The 22,024-nt window shown below is 38.8% G+C and overlaps 2 protein-coding genes across 2 annotated transcripts in view; both read right to left on the minus strand.

The window, feature by feature from the left end:
• Positions 1–5,615, minus strand: part of LOC115219045 (heparanase) — a 28,521-nt gene extending 22,906 nt beyond the window's left edge. Inside the window, exons 1-2 of the mRNA XM_029789093.2 lie at positions 5,578–5,615; positions 4,930–5,223 (exon numbers count right to left, since the gene is read on the minus strand). Of these exons, the coding sequence (XP_029644953.1) occupies positions 4,930–5,138 (209 nt within the window). The 5' untranslated portion in view covers positions 5,139–5,223; positions 5,578–5,615. The remainder of the gene's footprint in view (positions 1–4,929; positions 5,224–5,577) is intronic.
• An 11,632-nt stretch (positions 5,616–17,247) lies between these two features.
• LOC115218895 (solute carrier family 2, facilitated glucose transporter member 8-like) lies at positions 17,248–20,612 on the minus strand. Its single transcript, XM_029788894.2, has one exon. It carries the CDS (start codon positions 20,554–20,556, stop codon positions 19,177–19,179), a length of 1,380 nt encoding a protein of 459 aa, XP_029644754.1. The 5' UTR covers positions 20,557–20,612; the 3' UTR covers positions 17,248–19,176.
• Between the last annotated feature and the right edge of the window lie 1,412 nt (positions 20,613–22,024).

The following is a 22,024-nucleotide window of genomic DNA, read 5'->3' on the forward strand; positions in this document are numbered from 1 at the left end:
CAGAAGTAACTGGTAACTGGTGAGGCACATCAGAGCAGTTGGCTGTTCCAACACATCAGTCTTGCCATCACCTGCGGCAATGCTGCAAGCATGCTGGTTTGTCTCAACAGCCATTAGAGAGCTTTCCCAGCGCCCCCCACTTTTCAACCCAAGGTGGTGAATTGTTTTGGGTTTCTTCTTTTTTTTCTTTTTTCGCCAAGACTTCTGTCCCCCTCAACCTACACCAACCACCCTTTTTTTTTTCGATACAAACCTCCCTTTTCGGCTATGGGGAATACAAATCTGCAAAAAAATTGGCAAAAATCAGCATTTTTAAATTACCACCCCTACACCCATTTCCTTCATTTTTAACTTTTTTCTGATTTTTTTTTTCAAAATATGCAGAAAAATATGGACATTAAGATTCTGACAAAAATTTCCAACAATTTTTGTAAAATTTTTTTTTTCTAAATATACAGAAAAATATGGACGTTAAGATTCTGACAAAAATTTCAAAACAAGTGTTGGGGAAAAAAGTCAAAATTTAAGAATTTGGGCTGGGAGGGGGAGTTTATTTTTGTAATTTTTTAAGCCAAAACTCCCCATTTTCGGATACAGAGGTTCCGGAAAATTGCCAAAAATTGGCATTGTGAAATTCCATCCCCTTTCCCCCACAACTTCTTCAATTTTGACTTTTTTCCCAAACACTAACCCTTAAACCCTAACCGTAAGTGCAGAAATGTTTTGAAATTTTTGTCCGAATCATGATGTCCATATTTTTCCGCATATTTATTCTCTCTCTCTTTTACTCTTTTACTTGTTTCAGTTATTTGACTGCGGCCATGCTGGAGCACCACCTTTAGTCAACCAAATCGACCCCAGAACTTATTCTTTGTAAGCCTAGTACTTATTCTATCGGTCTCTTTTGCCGAACTGCTAAGTTACAGGGATGTAAACACACCAGCATCGGTTGTGAAACGATGTTGGGGGGACAGACACACAAACATATATATATATAGATATGTGTGTGTGTGCGTGTGTGGTGAATCTTGCATGCATGAAGTGGATTCGATCCACCATAGCCAAATTTAAATTAACACTGCTACAGAACTTTTCCCATGATGGAACAATGGTTTTTCTCAGACAGCAGTTTTTACATTTTTCAGATGCCTTTAGCTAGGCCCGAAATAATGTCTTCACCACTTGACCCTTTCTAACCTCTTCTACTTCACCAAAAGCTAGAATAGATAACAAGACCACCAACTAAATATATTATTCTCAATGCTATATCTATCCTTCTGGATAGTTATATAAACCAGTACATCCCAAGCCAAAAATCAGTTCGTCACCAGCCGGTGACGACTCAACCAAGTAGCCACTTTGGTGACAACGAAGTCTGGCTGACCAGCCTTGGTCAGAGGGAGAAATGAAGTTTACTGTCAGCAACGTCCCACATTATAGAACTCTCACTAGCTCTAATTCTGTTCTCTTACAACATCATTCAATCTGTCTCAGCAATTACTACTAAACAAGGAAGAGAGCACCAAAACAAACTTTACTTTGCATGCTTTTGGATGTATCGAACCCTGCGCATCGAGGCAAGGTATTGTAACGTAACGGTAAATAAAAATTTCCGTAAAACCTCATGCATTGCTAATTCTTCCACATCTTACAACATGCAAATATAATAACAATTTCTTAGCGTTGCATCTGCTGACTCGTACATATCAATAACATTGTTTACCAATCTTACTCGTTACAATTGGTAACCACACCAAAATCAAAATCTGCCGTTACAAACTGGTGACTACAACATATCTTAATAATGTTTACAAACCAATTAATACATATATATACATATATACGACTGGCTTCTTTCAGTTTCCGTCTACCAAATCCACTCAAAAGGCTTTGGTTGGCCCGAGGTTATAGTAGAAGACACTTGCCCAAGGTGCCACGCAGTGGGACTGAACCCGGAACCATGTGGTTGGTACGCTACATACCACACAGCCACTCCAGCGCCTATTTAGAAAAAAAATGGCACTGTCATGCTTTTAGTTGTCAGAAGTGAAAGTAGAAAAATCTGACGTCAGACGTCAACTTCGTGTATTTACGTCGTCAGGTTTATACCTTCGTTAATTTACGCCGTTTATTTACGTACCACCACGCTGTTAGGTTTATAAAACAATTGCAGTTCAGTTTAAAGTTTATAAATAAATACATTTCATTCCATGTTCTGTTTAAACTTTATAAATAAATATATTCTTGCAGTGTGTGTATATGTGGCTATATGTCTGACTAATGTGTGTGTGTATAAGATGTGTCTATACATGTATATATATATATCTCTTCTCTATATATAAAACTGAAATGCGTTTTTACCGCTTGGATCGCTTTCAATGCCACTACATCCCGTCCGATTCACTCCAAAATTTACAGGGACATGTAGAATGAGGTGACGATGCCCGTGGGCTACCTTAGAAATCCCTATCTTGAAAGATGTGGTTGCTAGGGGCCATCTTCCTCATTCACGCTATTTCCTCCTTTCCCTCTCTTACTCCCCTTCATTTATAACTTTGAGAATTCCACTCCCGTTATTTAATGTATTCCCCTCAACTCCCTTTCACTTTCCCTTTATAAGTTCGTCAGACGGCTTTCTTTGATGTATCTGTCTGCATTCATAGGGAGAATTATCATCGCTACCAACAACACACAATCATGAGAACAAATATTATGAATCAGATATTCATTGCGTTCATTTATATAAGTGTGTGTGTGTGTTCGATATATAAATATGTATATATAATGTATATATACAAAGTGTATATATCTGTATTTATGTATATTAAACTTTTTAATACTTTTTGATAGTTATATATATTTTTAAACAAATTATAAATATAATTTAATAATTTTTATTTTAAATTTAAATAATTTAAATTTTTCAATTTTATATATTTTCTATATTATATTTTTATTTTTATGTTTTTGTTTTTTTTTGCCTATTAGTGGTTTTATCTCTAATTTAATTTATACATATATATATATAATTTGTATATATAATGCGTGCACACACACACATACATATATATATATATTATATATATATATATCGGGCGGCTTTGGGCGGTTTGGTAACGAAAGGGTTAAAAGTGCTGGCAAGTTTGCATGACAACTATTTTTTTCCTCAAATGAAAGGCGTGACCTCTAGGACAAAATTCCTCATCTTATAAAATGTGGTCCCAGTAAACCCGAATGAAATCGGGTTATATTAACCAAAAGGTGAAAAGGGGTATAAATGGGGCTGGAAGGGGATTAAAATTTAAAGGAGTGAGTGTTTAGGAATTCTCTGTTACATCAAGCTAAAAAATTTGCGCCAGCCTTTTAATCTTCAATGTGTTGCCGTCCATGATGAAGAGGTTTTGAATGCTTGCCATGGTGAGTCTACTGTCACTTCAAAACTTGGTGTTTACGAATTTTCTTTTACATCAAGTTCAAAATTTTACGCCAGCCGTTAAACTGTCAATACGTTGCTGTCCGTCGTTAAGAAATGCCAGTCATGGTGACTCTACTATCCTCAGATTCTATCCCTTCAAACTTTGCTTTCCAATATTTTATTATTTTTATTCAGCTCGCAAGTTCGTCTGTCCCTTTAAAATGTTAGCGTTTTGCTGTCTGCCTTGAAGCAGACCTTTCCGTTGCCACTGGCACAGAAGCCAGTCAAGGCGGCGCTGCAATTGAACACGTTCGGATGGTGCTTTTTACGTGCTGAAAGGAAGCAACAGAAAGTAACAACCACACTCTTACCCGCGCGTAGAGCGGGTCACTTTCAACTAGTATATATATATATATATATACATGTGTATACATATATATATACATGTGTATACATATATATATACATGTGTATACATATATATACATGTGTATACATATATATATATAACATGTGTATATATACATATACATGTGTATACATATATATATATATACATGTGTATATATACATATACATGTGTATACATATATATATATATACATGTGTATATATACATATACATGTGTATACATATATATATATATACATGTGTATATATACATGTGTATACATATATATATATACATGTGTATACATATATATATACATGTGTATATATATACATGTGTATATATATACATGTGTATACTATATATATATATATATATATACATATATATATATATACATGTGTATATATACACATGTATATATATATATGTATACACATGTATATATATATATATATATACATGTATAGACACATCTTTAATTAAACTATTGACCGCCTTAAAACGGATTTCAACAGACAAATATTACTATAATAGATAATATAAGCATATAACTACTTATACACACATACAATAAATACAGACACACACACACACATTAGTCAGACATATAGCCACATATACACACACTGCAAGAATATATTTATTTATAAAGTTTAAACAGCATGACAGTGCCGATAAGGCGTAAGTTAACAAAGGTATAAACCTGACGTAAATACACGAAGTTGACGACTTTCACTTCTCACAGCTAAAAGCATGACAGTGCCAAAAAAATTGTTTTTTTAAATTCTACAAAGATTTTTGGAAATTTTTTCAGAATCATAATTTCCGTATTTTTCCGCATATTTTGAAAAAATAAAATTGTGAAAAAAGTTTTAAATGAAGGAAATGAGAGGGAGGGGGGGGGGTGATAATTTATAAATGTTGACTTTTGCCAATTTTTTGGGGGCGGGGGATAAGTACTCGGCTTACAAAGAACGAATCCTGGGGTCGAATTGTTCGACTAAAGGCGGTGCTCCAGCGCAGTCACAAGACTGAAACAAGTAAAACAATAAAAAAAAACTATTCCATTTTAATTCCGGGTGAATATGCGAGGATGTTATTAAAAGAAAATGAAAATACCTGATATTCAGATGTTCCCAATTTTTTTTCAGAGTGCGTGTGTCAATTGTAACAGAAAGGAATCGTGACGAAACATTCTGTAAAACAATGTCAGGATAAACAAGTACCGCAATTGTGGCAGGCTGTGTAGAATTCGAATTAGGTATTTCATGATAGCCAAAAACTTGTAAATAAAGTGGAAACATTAAAAGACCGTAGAGACGTGACATGTTTGTATACGGCAGCGGTCCTGAAGCAAATTATGTCACTACGTAAGGGAATTCCAGTTCACTCGAAAGGTAAATCTAATGGACTCTTTTACTTGTTTCAGTCATTTGACTGTGGCCATGCTGGAGCACCGCATTAAGTCGAGCAAATCGACCCCAGGACCTATTCTTTGTAAGCCTAGTACTTATTCTATCGGTCATTTTTGCCGAACCGCTACGATAAACACATCAGCATAGGTTGTCAATCGATGTTGGGGGAACAAACACAGAAACATACATACACACATATATATATATATATATATATGCAACGGGCTTCTTTCAGTTTTCGTCTACCAAATCCACTCACAAAGCTTTGGTTGGCCCGAGGCTATAGTAGAAGACACTTGCCCAAGGTGCCACGCAGTGGGACTGAACCCAGAACCATGTGGTTGGTAACCAAGTCAATTAATTTAAGTGAGCGATTTTGGAAAGTGGTTTGAGCGCCTTTAATGTCCTTCCAACACCTGTCTGTGTCCTTGCACAGAGGCCATCCGGACTCCCATTTGCGCCGTGAACAGGGATTAATTTTCTCTCTTCGCTCTTTTACGCCATTTGGCCTCAACTCTCCTCCCCGACTCCTACTTCTCTTCACTCCTACATCTCTTTCTCTCTGCTCCCTCACTGTTTCTCTCCTCTCTCTCCCCTCCATCCTTACTCTTTCACCCTCTCTTTCTCTCTTCTCTTCTCCTCACGTACCCACCTTCCCCTCCCCCATAAGCCCACCCACCCCTACATATTCCTAATCCCCCTTCCCTATCCTTCCCATTCCATCCCACATACCTACCCTCTGCCTACCCACAAACCCCAACCCTCAGCCGTACCCACACCCACCCGCGCTTTCCCCACTCTCGCCTCCCCCACCTCCTAACAACATCATACCACACCACACTACACCATACATTACACATCACAACACACCACCCACACACCCATCCCCACATTTTCACACCTACACATACATACACGCACACATCCAGACCACCAGCCCTCTTTCACACGCACATACATACTCTCTTATACACACACGCACCTTCGTGTTGGGGGGTCATCTTTACTTTGTTATCTCCCCTACTTTCCTTCTCGTGTGTGACCCTTCTGTCCGAGTCAGTCGCCATGATAGATCGTTACCCACTACACATATTTTTTTCTCTCTTTATTTTTTCTGTGTCCCTTTCTGTAGAAGAGCGTAGGCTCGAAACGTAAAAGACTTTTTCTATTCCTGAGCGTTATACTAATACATCTGTTTGTTTTGTACACCATCTGTCTTTGTCTTTTGTTTTTTTCGCAAACCCTCCCTATATATATACATATATATATATCATCATCATCATCATCGTTTAACGCCCGCTTTCCATGCTAGCATGGGTTGGACGATTTTGACTGAGGACTGGCGAACCAGATGGCTGCACCAGGCTCCAATCATGATCTGGCAGAGTTTCTACAGGTGGATGCCCTTCCTAACGCCAACCACTCCAAGAGTGTAGTGAGTGCTTCTTACGTGCCACCGGCACGGGAGCCAATTAGCCGCTCTGGCAACGATCACGCTCGGATGGTGCTCTTGACACCCTACTAGCACTGGCACAAGTGCCAGTAAGGCGACGCTGGTAATGATCACACTCGAATGGTGCCTTTTATGTGCAACTGGCACGGAAGCTGGTTAGCCGCTCTGTCGATAATCACACTCGTATGGTGCTCTTTGCACCCCACTAGCATGGATGCCAGTCATCGAATTTGATTTTGATATATATGTGTATACATCTGCACAAATGTATATATATAGAGAGATGTATATGTATAGCTGTATATGTCATCATCATCATCATCGATTAACATCCGCTTTCCATACTAGCATGGGTTGGACGATTTCACTGAGGACTGACAAACCAGACTCCAATCTGATCTGGCAGAGTTTCTACAGCTGGATGCCTTTCCTAATGCCAACCACATGTATATGTGTAGATTATATATATATAGATATACATGTAATATGTACACATATATACATGCATACATATATACACCCATACACACACATATACATAGGTGCAGGTGTGGCTGTATGGTAAGAAACTTGGTTCCAAAACACATGATCTTGGGTTCAGTCCCACTGTGTGGTGACTTGGCATGTGTCTTCTGCTATAGCCTCAGACCAACCAAAGCCTTGTGAGTGAATTTCGTAGACAGAAACTGAAAAAAATCAATCGTGTATACATGTAAATTTATGTGTGTGTCTTTGTGTTTCTCCCTCATCACTGCTTCACAACTGGTGTTCGTTTATTTACATCCCCATAATTGACTGGTTTGACAAGAAGAAACTGATAGAATAAGTACCGGGCTTATCAAAATTTAAAAAAAAAAGGCACTAGGCAGTGTCTCATATTTTTGTTTGCCCACTCAGTTGTATCTATCAATCTATCTTTTTGTGTGTGTGCGTGTATATATATATATATTTTTCGTTTTTGGATTTGGTTTGCAAGAGATGAGTTCGTGTGTTAAAGCATATTCTGTTGTGTCTGGGGAGAGTCATTCTCTTTTAGTACCTTATTATTTAACACACTCACCAGTAAAATTTCCACTTCTTATTTTAATTTTCCTAAAATTTTCATTGCATCTTGCAACCTTTACAATAGTCTTGACTCTGTCCGTTATTTATATTGCATTCCTTTTTTGTTTGTTTGTGTGCATGTGTGTGTGTGTGTGCATGCATGTATGTGTGTATGTATATGTGTGTGTGTGCATCTGTATGTATGTATCCTGCATATTCATGTGCTTGCATGTCCGTGTTTGTGTTTGTATATGTATGCACCTCTATCTCTTTGTGTGTGTTATGCAACTATGTACCATGTTTGTATGTATGGATGTGCATCTCTGTATGTATGGGTCCGTGTCTCCATATGTGTCCTTGTGTGGAGTAAAGTGTGTGTATATATGGTCATGTGTCAGTCTCCATTTGCGTATGTGTGCTTGTCTGTTCTTATAACCTATGTACCTATCCGTCTGTATGTTGATCTGTTTATTTTCATATCCATATGCTTACATACATAAAAAAAAACCCTGCATACACACACACTCACATACATCTATCTACATAAATCTACATAACAATTCACTAACTATTCTACTCTACCTGTGTAAACTGTGGGTATGGAGGTATGATATCTAACATGTATATTTTCTATTTAGTATTGGGGAGGTTTCATTTATAAGGACATACTCCCATATTGGTCTGAGTGTTGGGTCTTTTGGGTGCTTGGATAAGATGCGGATGTTGAGTTGACCCAAGTTGCCTCCATGGTGGTCTTTGGCATGCTGGTAGAGTATGGAGGACTGTTTCTTGTCGTCATATTGTCTCAGATGTTCATTTATTCGTTCCACAATGCTCCTCGATGTCTTCCCTATGTACATCATGTTCATTTCTTTACAAGAAATGAACATGAAAAACAGAAAGTGTTCTGAGGAGTGAACAAGAAAATGTTCCATCATTTTGTTGCTAAAAGATTTTTGTTAGTGAATAAATATAAACCCAACATAGTTTGCAGTTGATAACATCTTGTCAGTGTTGCAAAGTTTGGATTTAGTGCTTCATAGCAGCACAACGGTAAAAATGACAGTCTGGTAGCTATGGTGGTAGGATGTATACCCTGGCAAGTCCAACCATGCTATTACTGGACTACCAACTCTACAGAAAGACTGTCTTACAGAACCAGGCCTACCTGAAAAAAGATAATTAGAGTACAAAGTGGTGGGAATGAGGTGATTGGGGAATACGGAAAGAACAAGTTCACAGAGTCAGCCATGTCACAAGGCACAGAACCAAGTGAATGCATACAGTTGAGTATGATGTTGTGTAGAATCCAAGAGATCAAAGAAAACTACTCAGAAGACCTCCAAGAGGATGGGAAGTTAATAGAGTCAAACAATTTGGGCCCAAATGAAAGAGAAGGATGTCATCAAGGAAAGAATGGAAGTGCTGTGTGACCAGTGATGCATAAAGGTGTCTGATAGGCTTATAAGAAATTCTGCTGTAAACATTTTTGCCAGGAGAAAATTTGCTGGAACAAAAAAAGAATTGCAAAAAAAAAAAAAAAAAGGATTAGTTGTTTTCTTAAAATAGCAGCTTCATCAATTAACCTACCAATTAGAGAAAGGTAATTTGTTTAACCCTTTCGTTGCTGCTTTTATTTTGAGATGCTCCAAGTTTCTTTCCATTAATTTTAAATATAACAAGGAATTCAAGACAGATTGCCCCTGGGAGCCCCTCTATGCTGATGACCTTTCTCTAATAGCTGAATCCCTATCAGAACTAGAAAAAAGTTTCAGGTGTGGAAGTAAGGTCTAGAATCGAAAGACCTTAGAGTCAATCTAACAAAAACCAAAGTCTTAGCAAGTAGGAAGGCAAACAAATTACAAATCCCTTCAAATAGATGGTCCTAGTTGATCTGTAGAAAAGGCGTTGGTAGAAACTCCATAAGATGTATCCGGTGTAAGCTATGGACACGGAAGAAGTGCAACAAGATCAAAAGAAGGCTAACTGGGAAGATAGTTTTTGTGTGCGGAAAATGTACAGGGGCAAAACACTGAAAATGTGCAGAAAATAGATTCCATTACATGCCAGGGGGAAAAACTAGAAATAGCTGATAGCTTCTGTTACCTAGGTGACCAAGTCAGTAGCGGGGCTGGATGCTCTGAGAGCATAGCTGCTTGAATAAGAATAGCCTGGGCAAAGTTCAGAGTGCTCCTACCTCTGCTCGTAATAAACATTGGGCCTCACAGTGACCGAGACCTTTGTAGATATGCTGTGCTGGATAAGACCTGGCATGCCAAGTGAGACTGTAGTTGTGGATTTTGCCAGTGTAGCATAACCGGCCCATTAGGCAATAAACTATGCTTGAGAAGACCTGTTAAGTCAAGTGAAATCATTGTCATGGCTGATGCCAGTACCACACGACTGGCTCCCGTGCTAGTGACACATAAAATGCACCTTACGAACATGGATGATGCCAGTGCCACCTGGCTGGCTCTCGTGCTGGTAGCATGTAAAAGGCACCATTTGAGCGTGGTCGTTACCAGTGCCACCTGACTGGCCCTCATTCCAGTAGCACGTAAAAAGATCTCACTACACTATCGGAGTGGTTGGCATTAGGAAGGGCATCAAGCTGTAGAAACCTCGCCAGATCAGATTGGAGCCTGGTGCAGCCTCCTGGCTTGCTAATACTCAGTCAAACCATCCAACCCTTACCAGCAAGGAAAGCGGGCGTTAAATGATGATGGCAATGATTGTTTAGAAAAGAGGCTTCAAAATTGTACCACAACATTTTAGTCCTTTGTCCTTCATTGCTAGGTGTGTCATGAACTCAAGTAAATTCGTATAACTATGAAAGACATGATACACTCATGACAATGGGTACATTGAATTGTTAAAAATGGGTGAAGGCAATATTTTTAAGATGTAGGTCACCAGTGTGAAACTTTTGAAAAGTTCTGATTTAGAGAGAAGTAACTTGAGACACCTGAACATGGAAGTGTTCAGTGGTCCTGTCTAATGGACCAATTTCACTTCCGTCTTCCATGCTGGCACGGGTTGGAGGATATTGTGGAATCTGATGAACCATGTGGAAAGCGAAAACAGTTAACAGTAATAACAACAACAAATAATAACATCTTATTTATCTGTATCTTCACTTTTTTTCTTCTTCTTCCTTTCTTTGTTTACCTTGCACCACAGTACGGATGGGCAGACAGAACAAAACTGCCACGGTATCATCCGCGGATGAGCCATGCAACAAAACTGGTCGCTGTCCTACAATAGAACATTGCCCGGCAAATCACATCTGTCATCTATGCACAAAACTCGAAAATTCCTTCCGAAATAGATGGGTTGAATGCAGTAACTGTCGTGTTTCGATCTGCTTTCAATGTGCCACAAACTTTCAGAAGATCCCAGGTCAAAAGAAAGGACACCATACTTCTATGATGGATAAACTCTGGGAAATGGTCCAGCTACCAAACTGGTCGTTTCATTGCCTGACTTGTGTGGCGACTTGTGTGTCCCCTGCCACCATTGCTGCTGAACAGCAACAACCAACTACTTTGTCTCCCAAAACCAGCCCTGTTATAAAGAACAACAGCAAAAACTGAATCCGCCCATGTCTTCCTCCCCTGTCACTCTTCAACAGCAGCAACAAAAATCGGCCATTCATGTTGAAGAACAACAAAAACAGAAACTTAAACCCCCTATGTCTTCCTCCCCTATTGCTCTTGGACAACAAAAATTAATCATTCCAGCTGAAGTACATCAGCAGGAACAAAAACCAACCATGATGCTTCCCAACTAAAACAGAGATCGACCATCAGCACAGAAGTTGCAGAAATTAGACGAATGATTTCCGCTTTGAGTCGTGAAGTAGCAGGACTCAGAACCAGTGTCTGTCCAAAAAACTCGCAGCGAAGGGTCATATAGGAGTGCCCTGCTCAGCAACTTACCTGTAGCTCGTACAGAACCTCAACGCATCGAGGGAGTTGCTGAGCCGGCCACTCATGAATTAATAGCCACCGGAGTGCCGGAAGATGTGGCAGATCTGCAGGCATTCATTGGAAACACAGGTAGGGATCGCAGCTGTGTCCCTCCAAAAAGTGCTTCCCGCCTTGGCCGACCGGGATCCAAACCCAGGCTGATCAGGCTGTTGTTTACAGGCTCTACTGAGGCGTGGACATTCCATCTGGCTGCTGACAGAGCTCGGCGTGACAACATTATCAACTTTAGAACACGTCCTGGCCTACCACCCGATGTACGCCCAAAGCTAAGATCCGTGGCTTCCCTAAATCGCAACTCTGTGCCACGGGAGAGTTTTAGCCTCCGCGATGATGGGCAGATCTGGAAATTTGTCAAGTCTGGTGAGTCGTGGATAAGGGATGCCAGTTGGACTGAGCAGACTACACCCACAACAACAACTGGCAATGCAAAAATCTTGGGAAACTAACCAAGAACAATCAGCCATCCCCTGTATATCATCATCTGAAATCCAGATATAAACTGCTGTCCTTGAATGCCCGTAGTTTATGCAACAAGGTGCATCTTTTTGTCTCCTACGTCAAAAGTATCAACCCAGATTTCATCACAGTCATGGAAACGTGGGCACACTCTGCACTCTGTGATGGAGTTTTCAGCATAGCCGGCTACAACCTGTTCCGCAAAGACCGCATTAATTGCCGTGGAGGGGGTGAGATGATTTATGTTCGATCAAGTCTATCGGCAATCCCCTGTGATGATTTGAACCAATCTCAGCAGGAGGTATTTTTCTGCAATGTACACATGACCATGTCAACACTTCTGCTCGGAGTCGTTTACCGTCCTCCAAATTATCGCCAAGACGCACAGCTTTTTGATATCCTCAGGGCGGCTGCCATGAAAACAGCCACATATGTGTATGTTGCGGGGGACTTCAATTTCCCTGAGATTGACTGGGAGGCCTTCCGTTGGCCGCAAAGTGCAGACGATTTCCTTGAACTGGTGCTGAATTCAAATTGGTCCCAAGTTGTTACCTCCCCCACAAGGGGTAAGAACACTTTGGATCTGCTACTTACTGCTTCTCCTGAAACAATCATTAGTGTCGCTACCGAAGAACCTTTGGGTAACTCTGATCATTCCATGATCATGGCCGACTTGTCTCTGATTGGTTGTAACAAAAAACACAACCATCTTCAGATTGCCCGCTTTGACTGGAATAAAGCAAACTGGAGCTCTTATTGTACTGAGCTGCAACGCCCAAACTGGCGCAAATTTTATGCCTCTGCAGATGTGGACACTATACTCCAGAACATTCTGAATTCAATATGGGAAGCATGTGCAGCATCAGTACCACGCAAGCACAAAAAACCACCCAATAGTGCAATTTGGGAGACTGCAGCAGTCCGACTTGCCAGGAAAGAACGCCGTAATGCTGAACGGGAATACAAATTGCACAAATCAGAGAGCAACAGGAAAAAGCGCAATAGGTCAGCCAACCACCTCAAGCAGGTGACAAAAAAGGCAGTGCTTGAATTTGAACAACGCATTACAGCTAACCCTGACAGCAAAGGGTTCTGGAAGTATGTGCACTCAAAGCAGAGACCCCACTCTCCAGTTGGTCCCCTTCGCAATCCCCACACAGGACAGATTACTGGCAATCCCGAAGAATGTGCAGAAATCATTGCTGGATGCTATGCTGGCATCTTTACTGTCGAAGACCAAAATGTTCCATCTTCATCACCACTGACATCGGACTCTATATCTTCTATGCAATTTACACCAGCAATGCTGCAACGCCACCTAAAGAATAAACGCAATTATGCCTCTCCTGGTCTCGATGGTGTTACATACCTACTTCTCAAACGCGGTGGGTACTTTCTTCTAAGCCAACTTTCTCTATTCTTCCAATTCTGTCTTGACAATGGTGTTACTCCAGAACAGTGGAAAACTGCCAGTGTCATCCCTCTGTTCAAAAAAGGCGACCGCACATCGCCCCGTCAGTCTTACTAGCTGCATCGCCAAACTGATGGAATCCTGTATCAGAGAAACCCTCTGGAACTTCTGGAAGTCTAACAGCCTCATCCAGCCATCACAATTCGGATTTATTCCTAACTCCAGCTGCTGTAATCAACTCATCGAGTTTCTTGAGGACGTTACCCAAATCACTGATCGCAGATCCTGGGTGGATGTTGTTTACCTGGACTTTGCTAAGGCTTTTAACTCTGTGCTACACAAAAGACTTATGGTGAAGCTTTCTGCGTTGGGTGTAAGAGACAAACTCTATAACTGGTTAAAGTCCTTTATTTTCGGCCGAAAAGAGGTTGTCACAGTTCTAGGACAGCACTCTTCGCCCTATGAGATGACATCTGGTGTGCAGCAGGGATCTGTTCTTGGCCCCCTTTTATTTGTTGCATATGTTAATGACATAGATGCCAACTTAAAGAATGCCACAGTGCTGAAATATGCAGATGACATCAAGCTGTACCTCGAAATAAAGAGGTCAAATCCTGTACACTATGGATCTCTATTGCAAGCAGACCTGGACACAATGCAGCAGTGGATCATGGACTGGCAACTCAAGCTGGCTGTGGACAAATGTACCACCATGCATTTTGGGAGGAGAAACCCAGCGTCCACCTACTCCCTCCACAACACTAGTCTCAAAAAGTCTTCAAGTGAACGTGACCTGGGTGTTATTGTCGACAGTGATTTGCGTTGGACAAAACACATCGCTAAAATTGTCAAGAAGGCTGAGGGTGTCTTGGCATCACTCACCAAATCCTTTGTGAGCCGCTCTCCGGCTATCTATCTGCGGCTTTATATAGCTATGGTAAGACCTCACCTGGAATTTGCATCACCGGTCTGGAACCCCTATCTTGCCCAGGACATCAATCGTCTGGAAGCTGTTCAGCGACGTGCAACCAAAAGAATACCCTCCATCAGGCATTTGCCATATCCTGAACGCCTTACTTCCCTGGGCATGGACACATTGAAACTCCGACGTCTGGCAGCTGACTTGGCAGACACCCATAAAATTATCAACCATCACACAAACAATAACTCTGAGCACCTCTTCAAACTCCACCCATCTAACACCCGTGGACATATTTACAAAGTAAGAAAACAGCACAGCTCCCATGACTTCAGGAAACATTTTTTCACGCTGAGAGTTGCTGAAGCATGGAACAAACTGCTGGCATCAGTTGTTAGTTGTCGGAGCACTGCATCCTTCAAAACTTCCATGCTTCCTGAGATTCGCCAACACTACACTTGATTTTCTCCCCTCCATACACATACAAGCATGTATCTGACTCATACATTATTCGCTTTCCAGACATTTGTACATTACTGCATATACTTTATATGCACTTTCTGACAAGTTGTGGTGCACCTGAGCACTGTATACAATAATTTCATTATTATTATTATTATAGAACACCTGGGATGAGCTAAAATGTCAGCTTTGGTTTCGACAGTTAGATGCTCTTCGTAAAGACAACCACATTACACTGTGTACCAGGCGCTTTTTCTTTTTCCTTTGTAACAGTGGTCCTAGTGACGTTACCATGAAATTCACAAGACAAGACCCTTGGACTGAAGAGAGCTGCAGCAGTGAAGGCAGTGGCTTTGTGCCACCAACTACCAAGAGTAGGAACAGAGGAACAGGAACAGTTGAAAAGGGAGAAAGGATAGAGATGTGAGGGCATACCTTCAAGGAACAGGAAGAGAGAGAGGATCAAGGATAGGCAGATGTGTAGGTTCGTGAGTGTGAAAGGAGAGTGGAGATGGTTAGAGAAGGGGAGATGTGAACTTGCAATGCTTAAATACAAGAAAGCAAGAAGAAAATTTGTTAGTGAAGGGTTTCAACAATTTGAGAAAAGTGGTATGAAATATCTACACAAAAATGAAACTTTCAGATGTCTTAAAAAAGTTACAATACAAAACACACCGTATAAGTAATTTATTAACAACAACAAAAAACAAAAGAAACATGAATATTATGAAGAATAAAAGGAGAAAAATTTCTCTTTGCTTTTTTTTTTGTTAAAAATATACCGAATGTAAAATATGTTATAATTTAATAATGAAAATATAATTACTTTGTAACATTACCCCCAGTGCATCACTGGTATTTATTTTATCGACCCCGAAAGGATGAAAGGCAAAGTCAACCCCGGCAGAATTTCAACTCAGAATGTGAAGACGGACAAAATGCCACAAAGAATTTTGCCCAGTGTGCTAACGAGTCTGCCAGCATGCCAGCTTACGGGATGTAGATGATATTAATTATGATAAGTATGCTGCTTCTCATCATCTGCTCCTGTCCTTCTGTGCTTGATAACAAGTCAACAGGACGTTGTTGAACATCCTGTTGACCCGTCCAAACCCTGCCCAGCATGTATAATTTATAAATAAAATAATTATATTTCCATTTTAAATTATAACAAATTTACTTCAACCCTTTAACATTTAAGCTGGCCATATGTGGCCCAAACATTCCGCCAGTTTCCAGTTCAAACCAGCCTGATCCAGCCTCTCACACTTACCTTGCAATAATCGTTTTAAATGTAAAGAGTCACATCATTGAAATCCCAAAGCCACAAGATAATGCATGATTAATTCAAAACAATTTGAATAAACGAGAATTAAATTTGACAAAGTAATCTCAATGCTGAAAAGTTAAATATTTCTTTAACAAGAAAATATAAGAGAAAACTGAATTTTTCAAATTTTAAATATGTAATGAAAATTAAAATATACATTTGATATTTCTGAGAAATGAAAAATAATACCAGTAAAAGAACCAATTATTCTTTTTGCACCAATTTTGAATGATTAATAAATAAATAAATTTTTTTTAAATCCTCAAACCCTGGATGTTATATGCCAAATAGTTACTTGAATTCCCTGTACAATTGATATGAATATTTTAAGGACAACAGAATGAATTTACTAAGACACTCCATCATGCCATATCCTAATTAACAACAATAATTTGCTGTTAATTTGTTATAAAAGTAAAAAGAAAAGAAAGGAATGATCTTATATTTAAAAAATAATTAACAAGGGAGTCCTTATCATTTAATGTCCATTTTCCATGCTGGCATGGATTGAACGGTTTGACAGGAACAGCACTAGGTCCCATTGTTTGTTTTGGCTGGGCTTCTACAGCTGGATACCCTTCCTAGCACCAACCACTTTACAGAATGGACTGGGTGCTTTTTATGTGGCACCAGCACCTAGAAAAATAGAATATTTATATATATATCTTAATGACTCAAAACCCAGTTTGCAAATAACTATGGAAACCAACTATATGATTAATAAATGGGACAATATCATGAGTTCTACTTGACTAATATGAAGGCATGTGGTTAATGGATTAGGGTGTGACACTCAGAATTGCAAGATCATCGTTACACTTCCCAGGTGGTGTGTTGAGTCCTTGATCAAAACACGTCATGTTGCCCAGGCCACTCGGTTGTAAATGAGTGAGCTTGCGATCAACTGGTATCCTGTTTCAGTGGGGAATGTTGTGATTTTCAGTCAATTTGATTCCCCTGCTTTAGGGGGTCCTGCAACTCGAGTCAGTATTTACTTTTTTTCTTTTTTTTGTAATTTACTCCATCAAAGAACAAATGTATATGTAAAGTGTATGACTGCATTGGGGGAGTGAGAATGAGAAAAGAGAAAAAAGGAGGAAGTTGTAGTTGTGAGATGAGGTTGAAATTAGCATTGAGATTGGGGGGGGGGAGATACGTGTGCATTAAGTAGTTGTCCAGTAATTATACTTTTGTTGCTACTGCTCGACATATACAATCTTGAATGTGTGTGTTTGGGAAAATTCTGGGGGGAAAAAAAAGCACAAAAAAAAACCCTTCAAATCTATGTAACCAGTCATTCTGCACTGATTTCTGACCACTTAGCAGAGTTGATGTGGTAGCCAATCTCTAATTAAACAGCTGATGAAAGGTAGAGAACTGTGTGAGGCTGAACATTTTGGTTCCTAAATTTTCTTGATCAAATTAATTTTCATTTTTCCTGTTGATATTTCTAGTAATTTTATGAATATTCTAATATCAAATATTCATAAAATTACAGCATCAACGAGAAAAAGGAATCAAAGAATACTTATCAATGAAATTTATGATCAAAATGGAAAATACCCCCCCCCCCCCGAAAAGTAGCAATACTCATAAGAATGTTAATTTTAATGAGAAGTAGGTGGAAATTCATTTGATTAACAAAAAGGTATTTAGTTTGTGAACATAAACTGAAACTAGAAACCTCAAAGCCATTTGGAAATGTCCAAATGGATATATTTCAACAAGAGACTCCCTTCTTTTCTGTTCTCCCCCCACCCCCGATAAAAAAATTTTTTTTAAGAGCTTTACAACTTTCTCCCCACCTTTAAAAAAAAGAAAAAACACCTCAATTATTATTTTCCTTTCTTACCCAGTCAATTACTGCTTAGAATAATGTCCAGCTTTCTTGTTGTGCATATAAAACCGGAAAAAATACCAAGAAATGTTTAGCATGGTGTGTGTTTGACCCGACCAGCTGGTGTTGATTCGATACTACAACCGAAAGAATGTCGTTAACAGCTTAACCAAGAGTTCCTAAAATAGCTTACAAGTTTTACTTACTACCTCAACTTTCTGTTTTTTTTGCTTAATTTATCACTTGGCAAATAGCGTTTAAATTTAACACTAACTATTAATAATAAGTTATTAAACAACCAGCAAAGTTCTGGGGTCAGCTCTATACTCTCTAAGTAGTTCCTAATATTTTCTTGCTTTCAAAGAAATATAAACAATTTCTAAGAAAATCAAGAGCAAATCTGAATGAAAAAAAAAACATAAATAGTGAGAATGGGTATAAATGCAGATTGGTGCCCCATCTCCCAATTTTGTTTCTTCACAAATTTCTGAGAAGTGTATATTTTTCAAAATTCAAATACTGCCGAAATATATTTTCGCGGGTGTAGATTACAATTATGTCCTTAAATTTAAGTAAAAATTTTAAAGAATATTTTAGGACCGTTCCTCCCCCACTCGGTACCGTTTGTTGGTACTAATTTCCATAATTTTAGCATTTTTAGAAAACTTTTTAAACCAGGTATGTTTGAAGCATCAATATTATATAATGTAAACTCTCGAAAACGTATTTCTACAAAATGTTTAAAGAGAGCTATGAGGAAACAGTCGGCAGGAGAGAAGAATGTTCTAAAATTCCTTTTAAAAAAGGATGGGGTTAAAATTGCCGACATAATCGTAATTCAAATCCTTGATAACATATCCCAGCTAAATTTCATTAAAAAATATGCATTATTGAGAAAGTTATAAAGAAATACAGTAGGGAATATTAAAGAGAAATTTCGACCTGGGTCGGGGGTGAACTAGCTCATGAGTCCCTTAAAGTATGTAAATATTCACCGAATGAAGAAATTGCAGGCTAAAATAATGAACAAATGAATTATTACACCAGAGGCTATTTTTTTAACATACTTCTACCGAGGAAATATAATTCAATTTCCTCAAGAGATTTCCCTTTTGTTTCGGGTAACACAAACCACACGAAAAAAACCCCAGCAAAAGAAAAAGCGGAAAACAACCAGAATGTTTCTGCTGGCCCAAAGCTTTCTTTCACTGTAATAAATTCTTTGGTGACTATAAATGCAAACAACCAGCTGGTAAATATTGAAAGGGCACTAGCTTTGCCCCGAGCATGAGATGGGAAAATCTCGGACATAATAAGCATTGGAATTGGCCCCCATCCAATAGAAAAACTTGCAATAAACACAACTAAACTGATTAGAGGAAGAGTCTTCAAATTATTCGCTACAAGATAATTGTGTTCTTTCAAAGCGTAGTAAGATCCGAGTATAAAACAAGAAAAACTTAGAATCAATCCTCCACATATTAACAATTTACGGCGTCCAACACGATCCATTATTTGGGAAACAAAGAATGTAAATAGGATCTGTGTGGCTCCAATAATGGCACTTGCAAGGTAACTTTGATTTTCATAACCAGATTCTTTAAATATTGGAACAGCATAAAAGAGAACGGCATTAATACCAGTAAGTTGTTGCAGAATCATTAGACTTAGGGAAATAAAGATTGGTCTGGAAAGTTCAGGTTTTCTCCACATATCTCTATAGGATATATCTTGTACGTCTAATCCTTCTTCAATATCACGAATTTCGTCCTCGACATCGCAGTTGACAGATCGAAGTTTGGTCAGTGCTTGGATGGCTTCGACTCGACGGCCCTTGTAGAGTAACCAGCGAGGGGTTTCCGGCATTGATAACGTAAAAAATAAGGAAAGAAATGGAAAAAGTATTCCGAACTTAGCCATTTGTATATAATCCATATACATTCCTAGGATATACGCCACAAAAATGCCAACTGTGATACTGAGCTGAACACTTGAGCCAAGCATTCCACGTAGAGATCTGGTTGAAATTTCAGCTATGTAAATGGGCGAGACAACACAGGTCATTCCAATGGCTATACCACTAACAATGCGGCTCAAATAAAACAAAATAACGTTAGAAGTAGCAATGAGGAGACACCAACCAACAATTAACGGTACTGATATGAAATTCATTGTATATTTTCGTCCGTGTTTCTCCACAAACCAACCCGCGATGGGTCCACCCAGCATGGCTCCGATGGTTACCATAGAACCGAACCATGCAGCTTGTTGCTCGTGTAGGAACTTACTCTTTAGTAATTCGGCAATGGCAGGAGAACTATATCCCAGGATGTAACCAAACGAGAAAGGTCCGAGGAAAGCAGCAAGGCATGATGTGATAAACTGCCTGGATACAGACAAATGTTTACGGTGTAATCGTTCTGAGAACATCTTCCGACATTGGTTTCACGTAGAATGGCGGTTGCCCCTTCTATCAATGAAAAATAAACGTTTTAAAAAAAAAGTCAGTGACCTTATAAAAGAAAACAAACCTAAACAAAAACGTTTCGATTTAATTTCTTGGGAATAATTTTCGAAAATAATTTTAAAGTTAATTCTTTCGATATAAATTAAATACTTTAAAATGTGTTAGTTTGTATGAATGTAAATAAACATAAGACATGTCTCCTTATTGAGGCCGTCGGGCTGCAAGCTGCATTCTCGACTCATTTGGATCGGTCGTAGATTAATTATTGTAAAACATTTAATTAAAATATAACAGCAGTACGTTGTATTGGGTACTACTAGCGAACAGTGGTCCCGGTGCGCGCACTCGCGTAGTCGCGCATCCGCGCTAGCTAGTCGTGACTAGTCGATCCTACAACGACTACCTAGCAAAGTAAATAAAACACAAAATAATTGATTTTTTTTACACAAAGCAAATAATTTTTCAAACAAAGTAAATAACACAAAAAAACAACAAAGTAAGGTTCGCCAGTGGAAACCGTCGTATTGTGACTGTCTATTTTATATGACATGCATCGATGGTATTGAAGCATGACATTAACATAATAATAAACTTCATCTAAATTATTCGTCACAATGACAACACGGACGCAAACCCTAACTACATTTTGGTGCCCCACCAACTTTTCATAAATCTATTTAGATTGCATATTTGGAACTTTTCCAAATCCGCATATTTTTTTAACCAAATTTTACAGAGCAACATTTTTTGAGGGTATAGTTTTCTTTTATTAAGGGAATTTTGGACTGTTTCTTCCTCTTATATTGACAACTATGCTGTATGAAACGAAAGAATACCTTCTCGACATTCTATACCAGAATACCTATTTTTTAATGTCACTTGTAATAAATACGTTTTTCAGATTTAAGGTTACATAAAATCGATGATTCAAACATAGTGAGCTGATTTAAAAAGTGAAAAATATGAAAGTTACGGAAATTAGTGTCAACAAAGTCAGGATGGGGAAAATGACTTGAAATTCTCCCAAATATAGTTCATTCTAATGACGTATCTCTGAAAAATTTTCATTACAATACGCATTTTTTAATAAGTTACAAAGAAACAGTCGACGTGGTGACCAATACGCGCAGACATTGATCAGTAGTTGTAAAACTTGATTTCAACTTGTGACACACTTAAAATGTTAGCAAGCTGTTATTTCTTTAATAAGTAGGTTACAGCATATTTCTACTTTTCTTCCTTTCCACATGTTTTAGGGAAAACTTTTGGAAGACTGTGGTAGTTTGGGTTGGTTCCTATTTTATCTTTGTAACTGTGGCATATATACAGTTCAAATCACAGAAAAACAAAAGACGAAGACGGGTGTAGGAACAATTAGCAAGTGTACAAGTTGAACGCTCGGGAAAAGTGGAAAAGTCTTTTAAGTTTCGA

Source organism: Octopus sinensis, linkage group LG14 (genome assembly GCF_006345805.1).
Source record: "Octopus sinensis linkage group LG14, ASM634580v1, whole genome shotgun sequence".
NCBI classification, from domain to species: domain Eukaryota; kingdom Metazoa; phylum Mollusca; class Cephalopoda; order Octopoda; family Octopodidae; genus Octopus; species Octopus sinensis.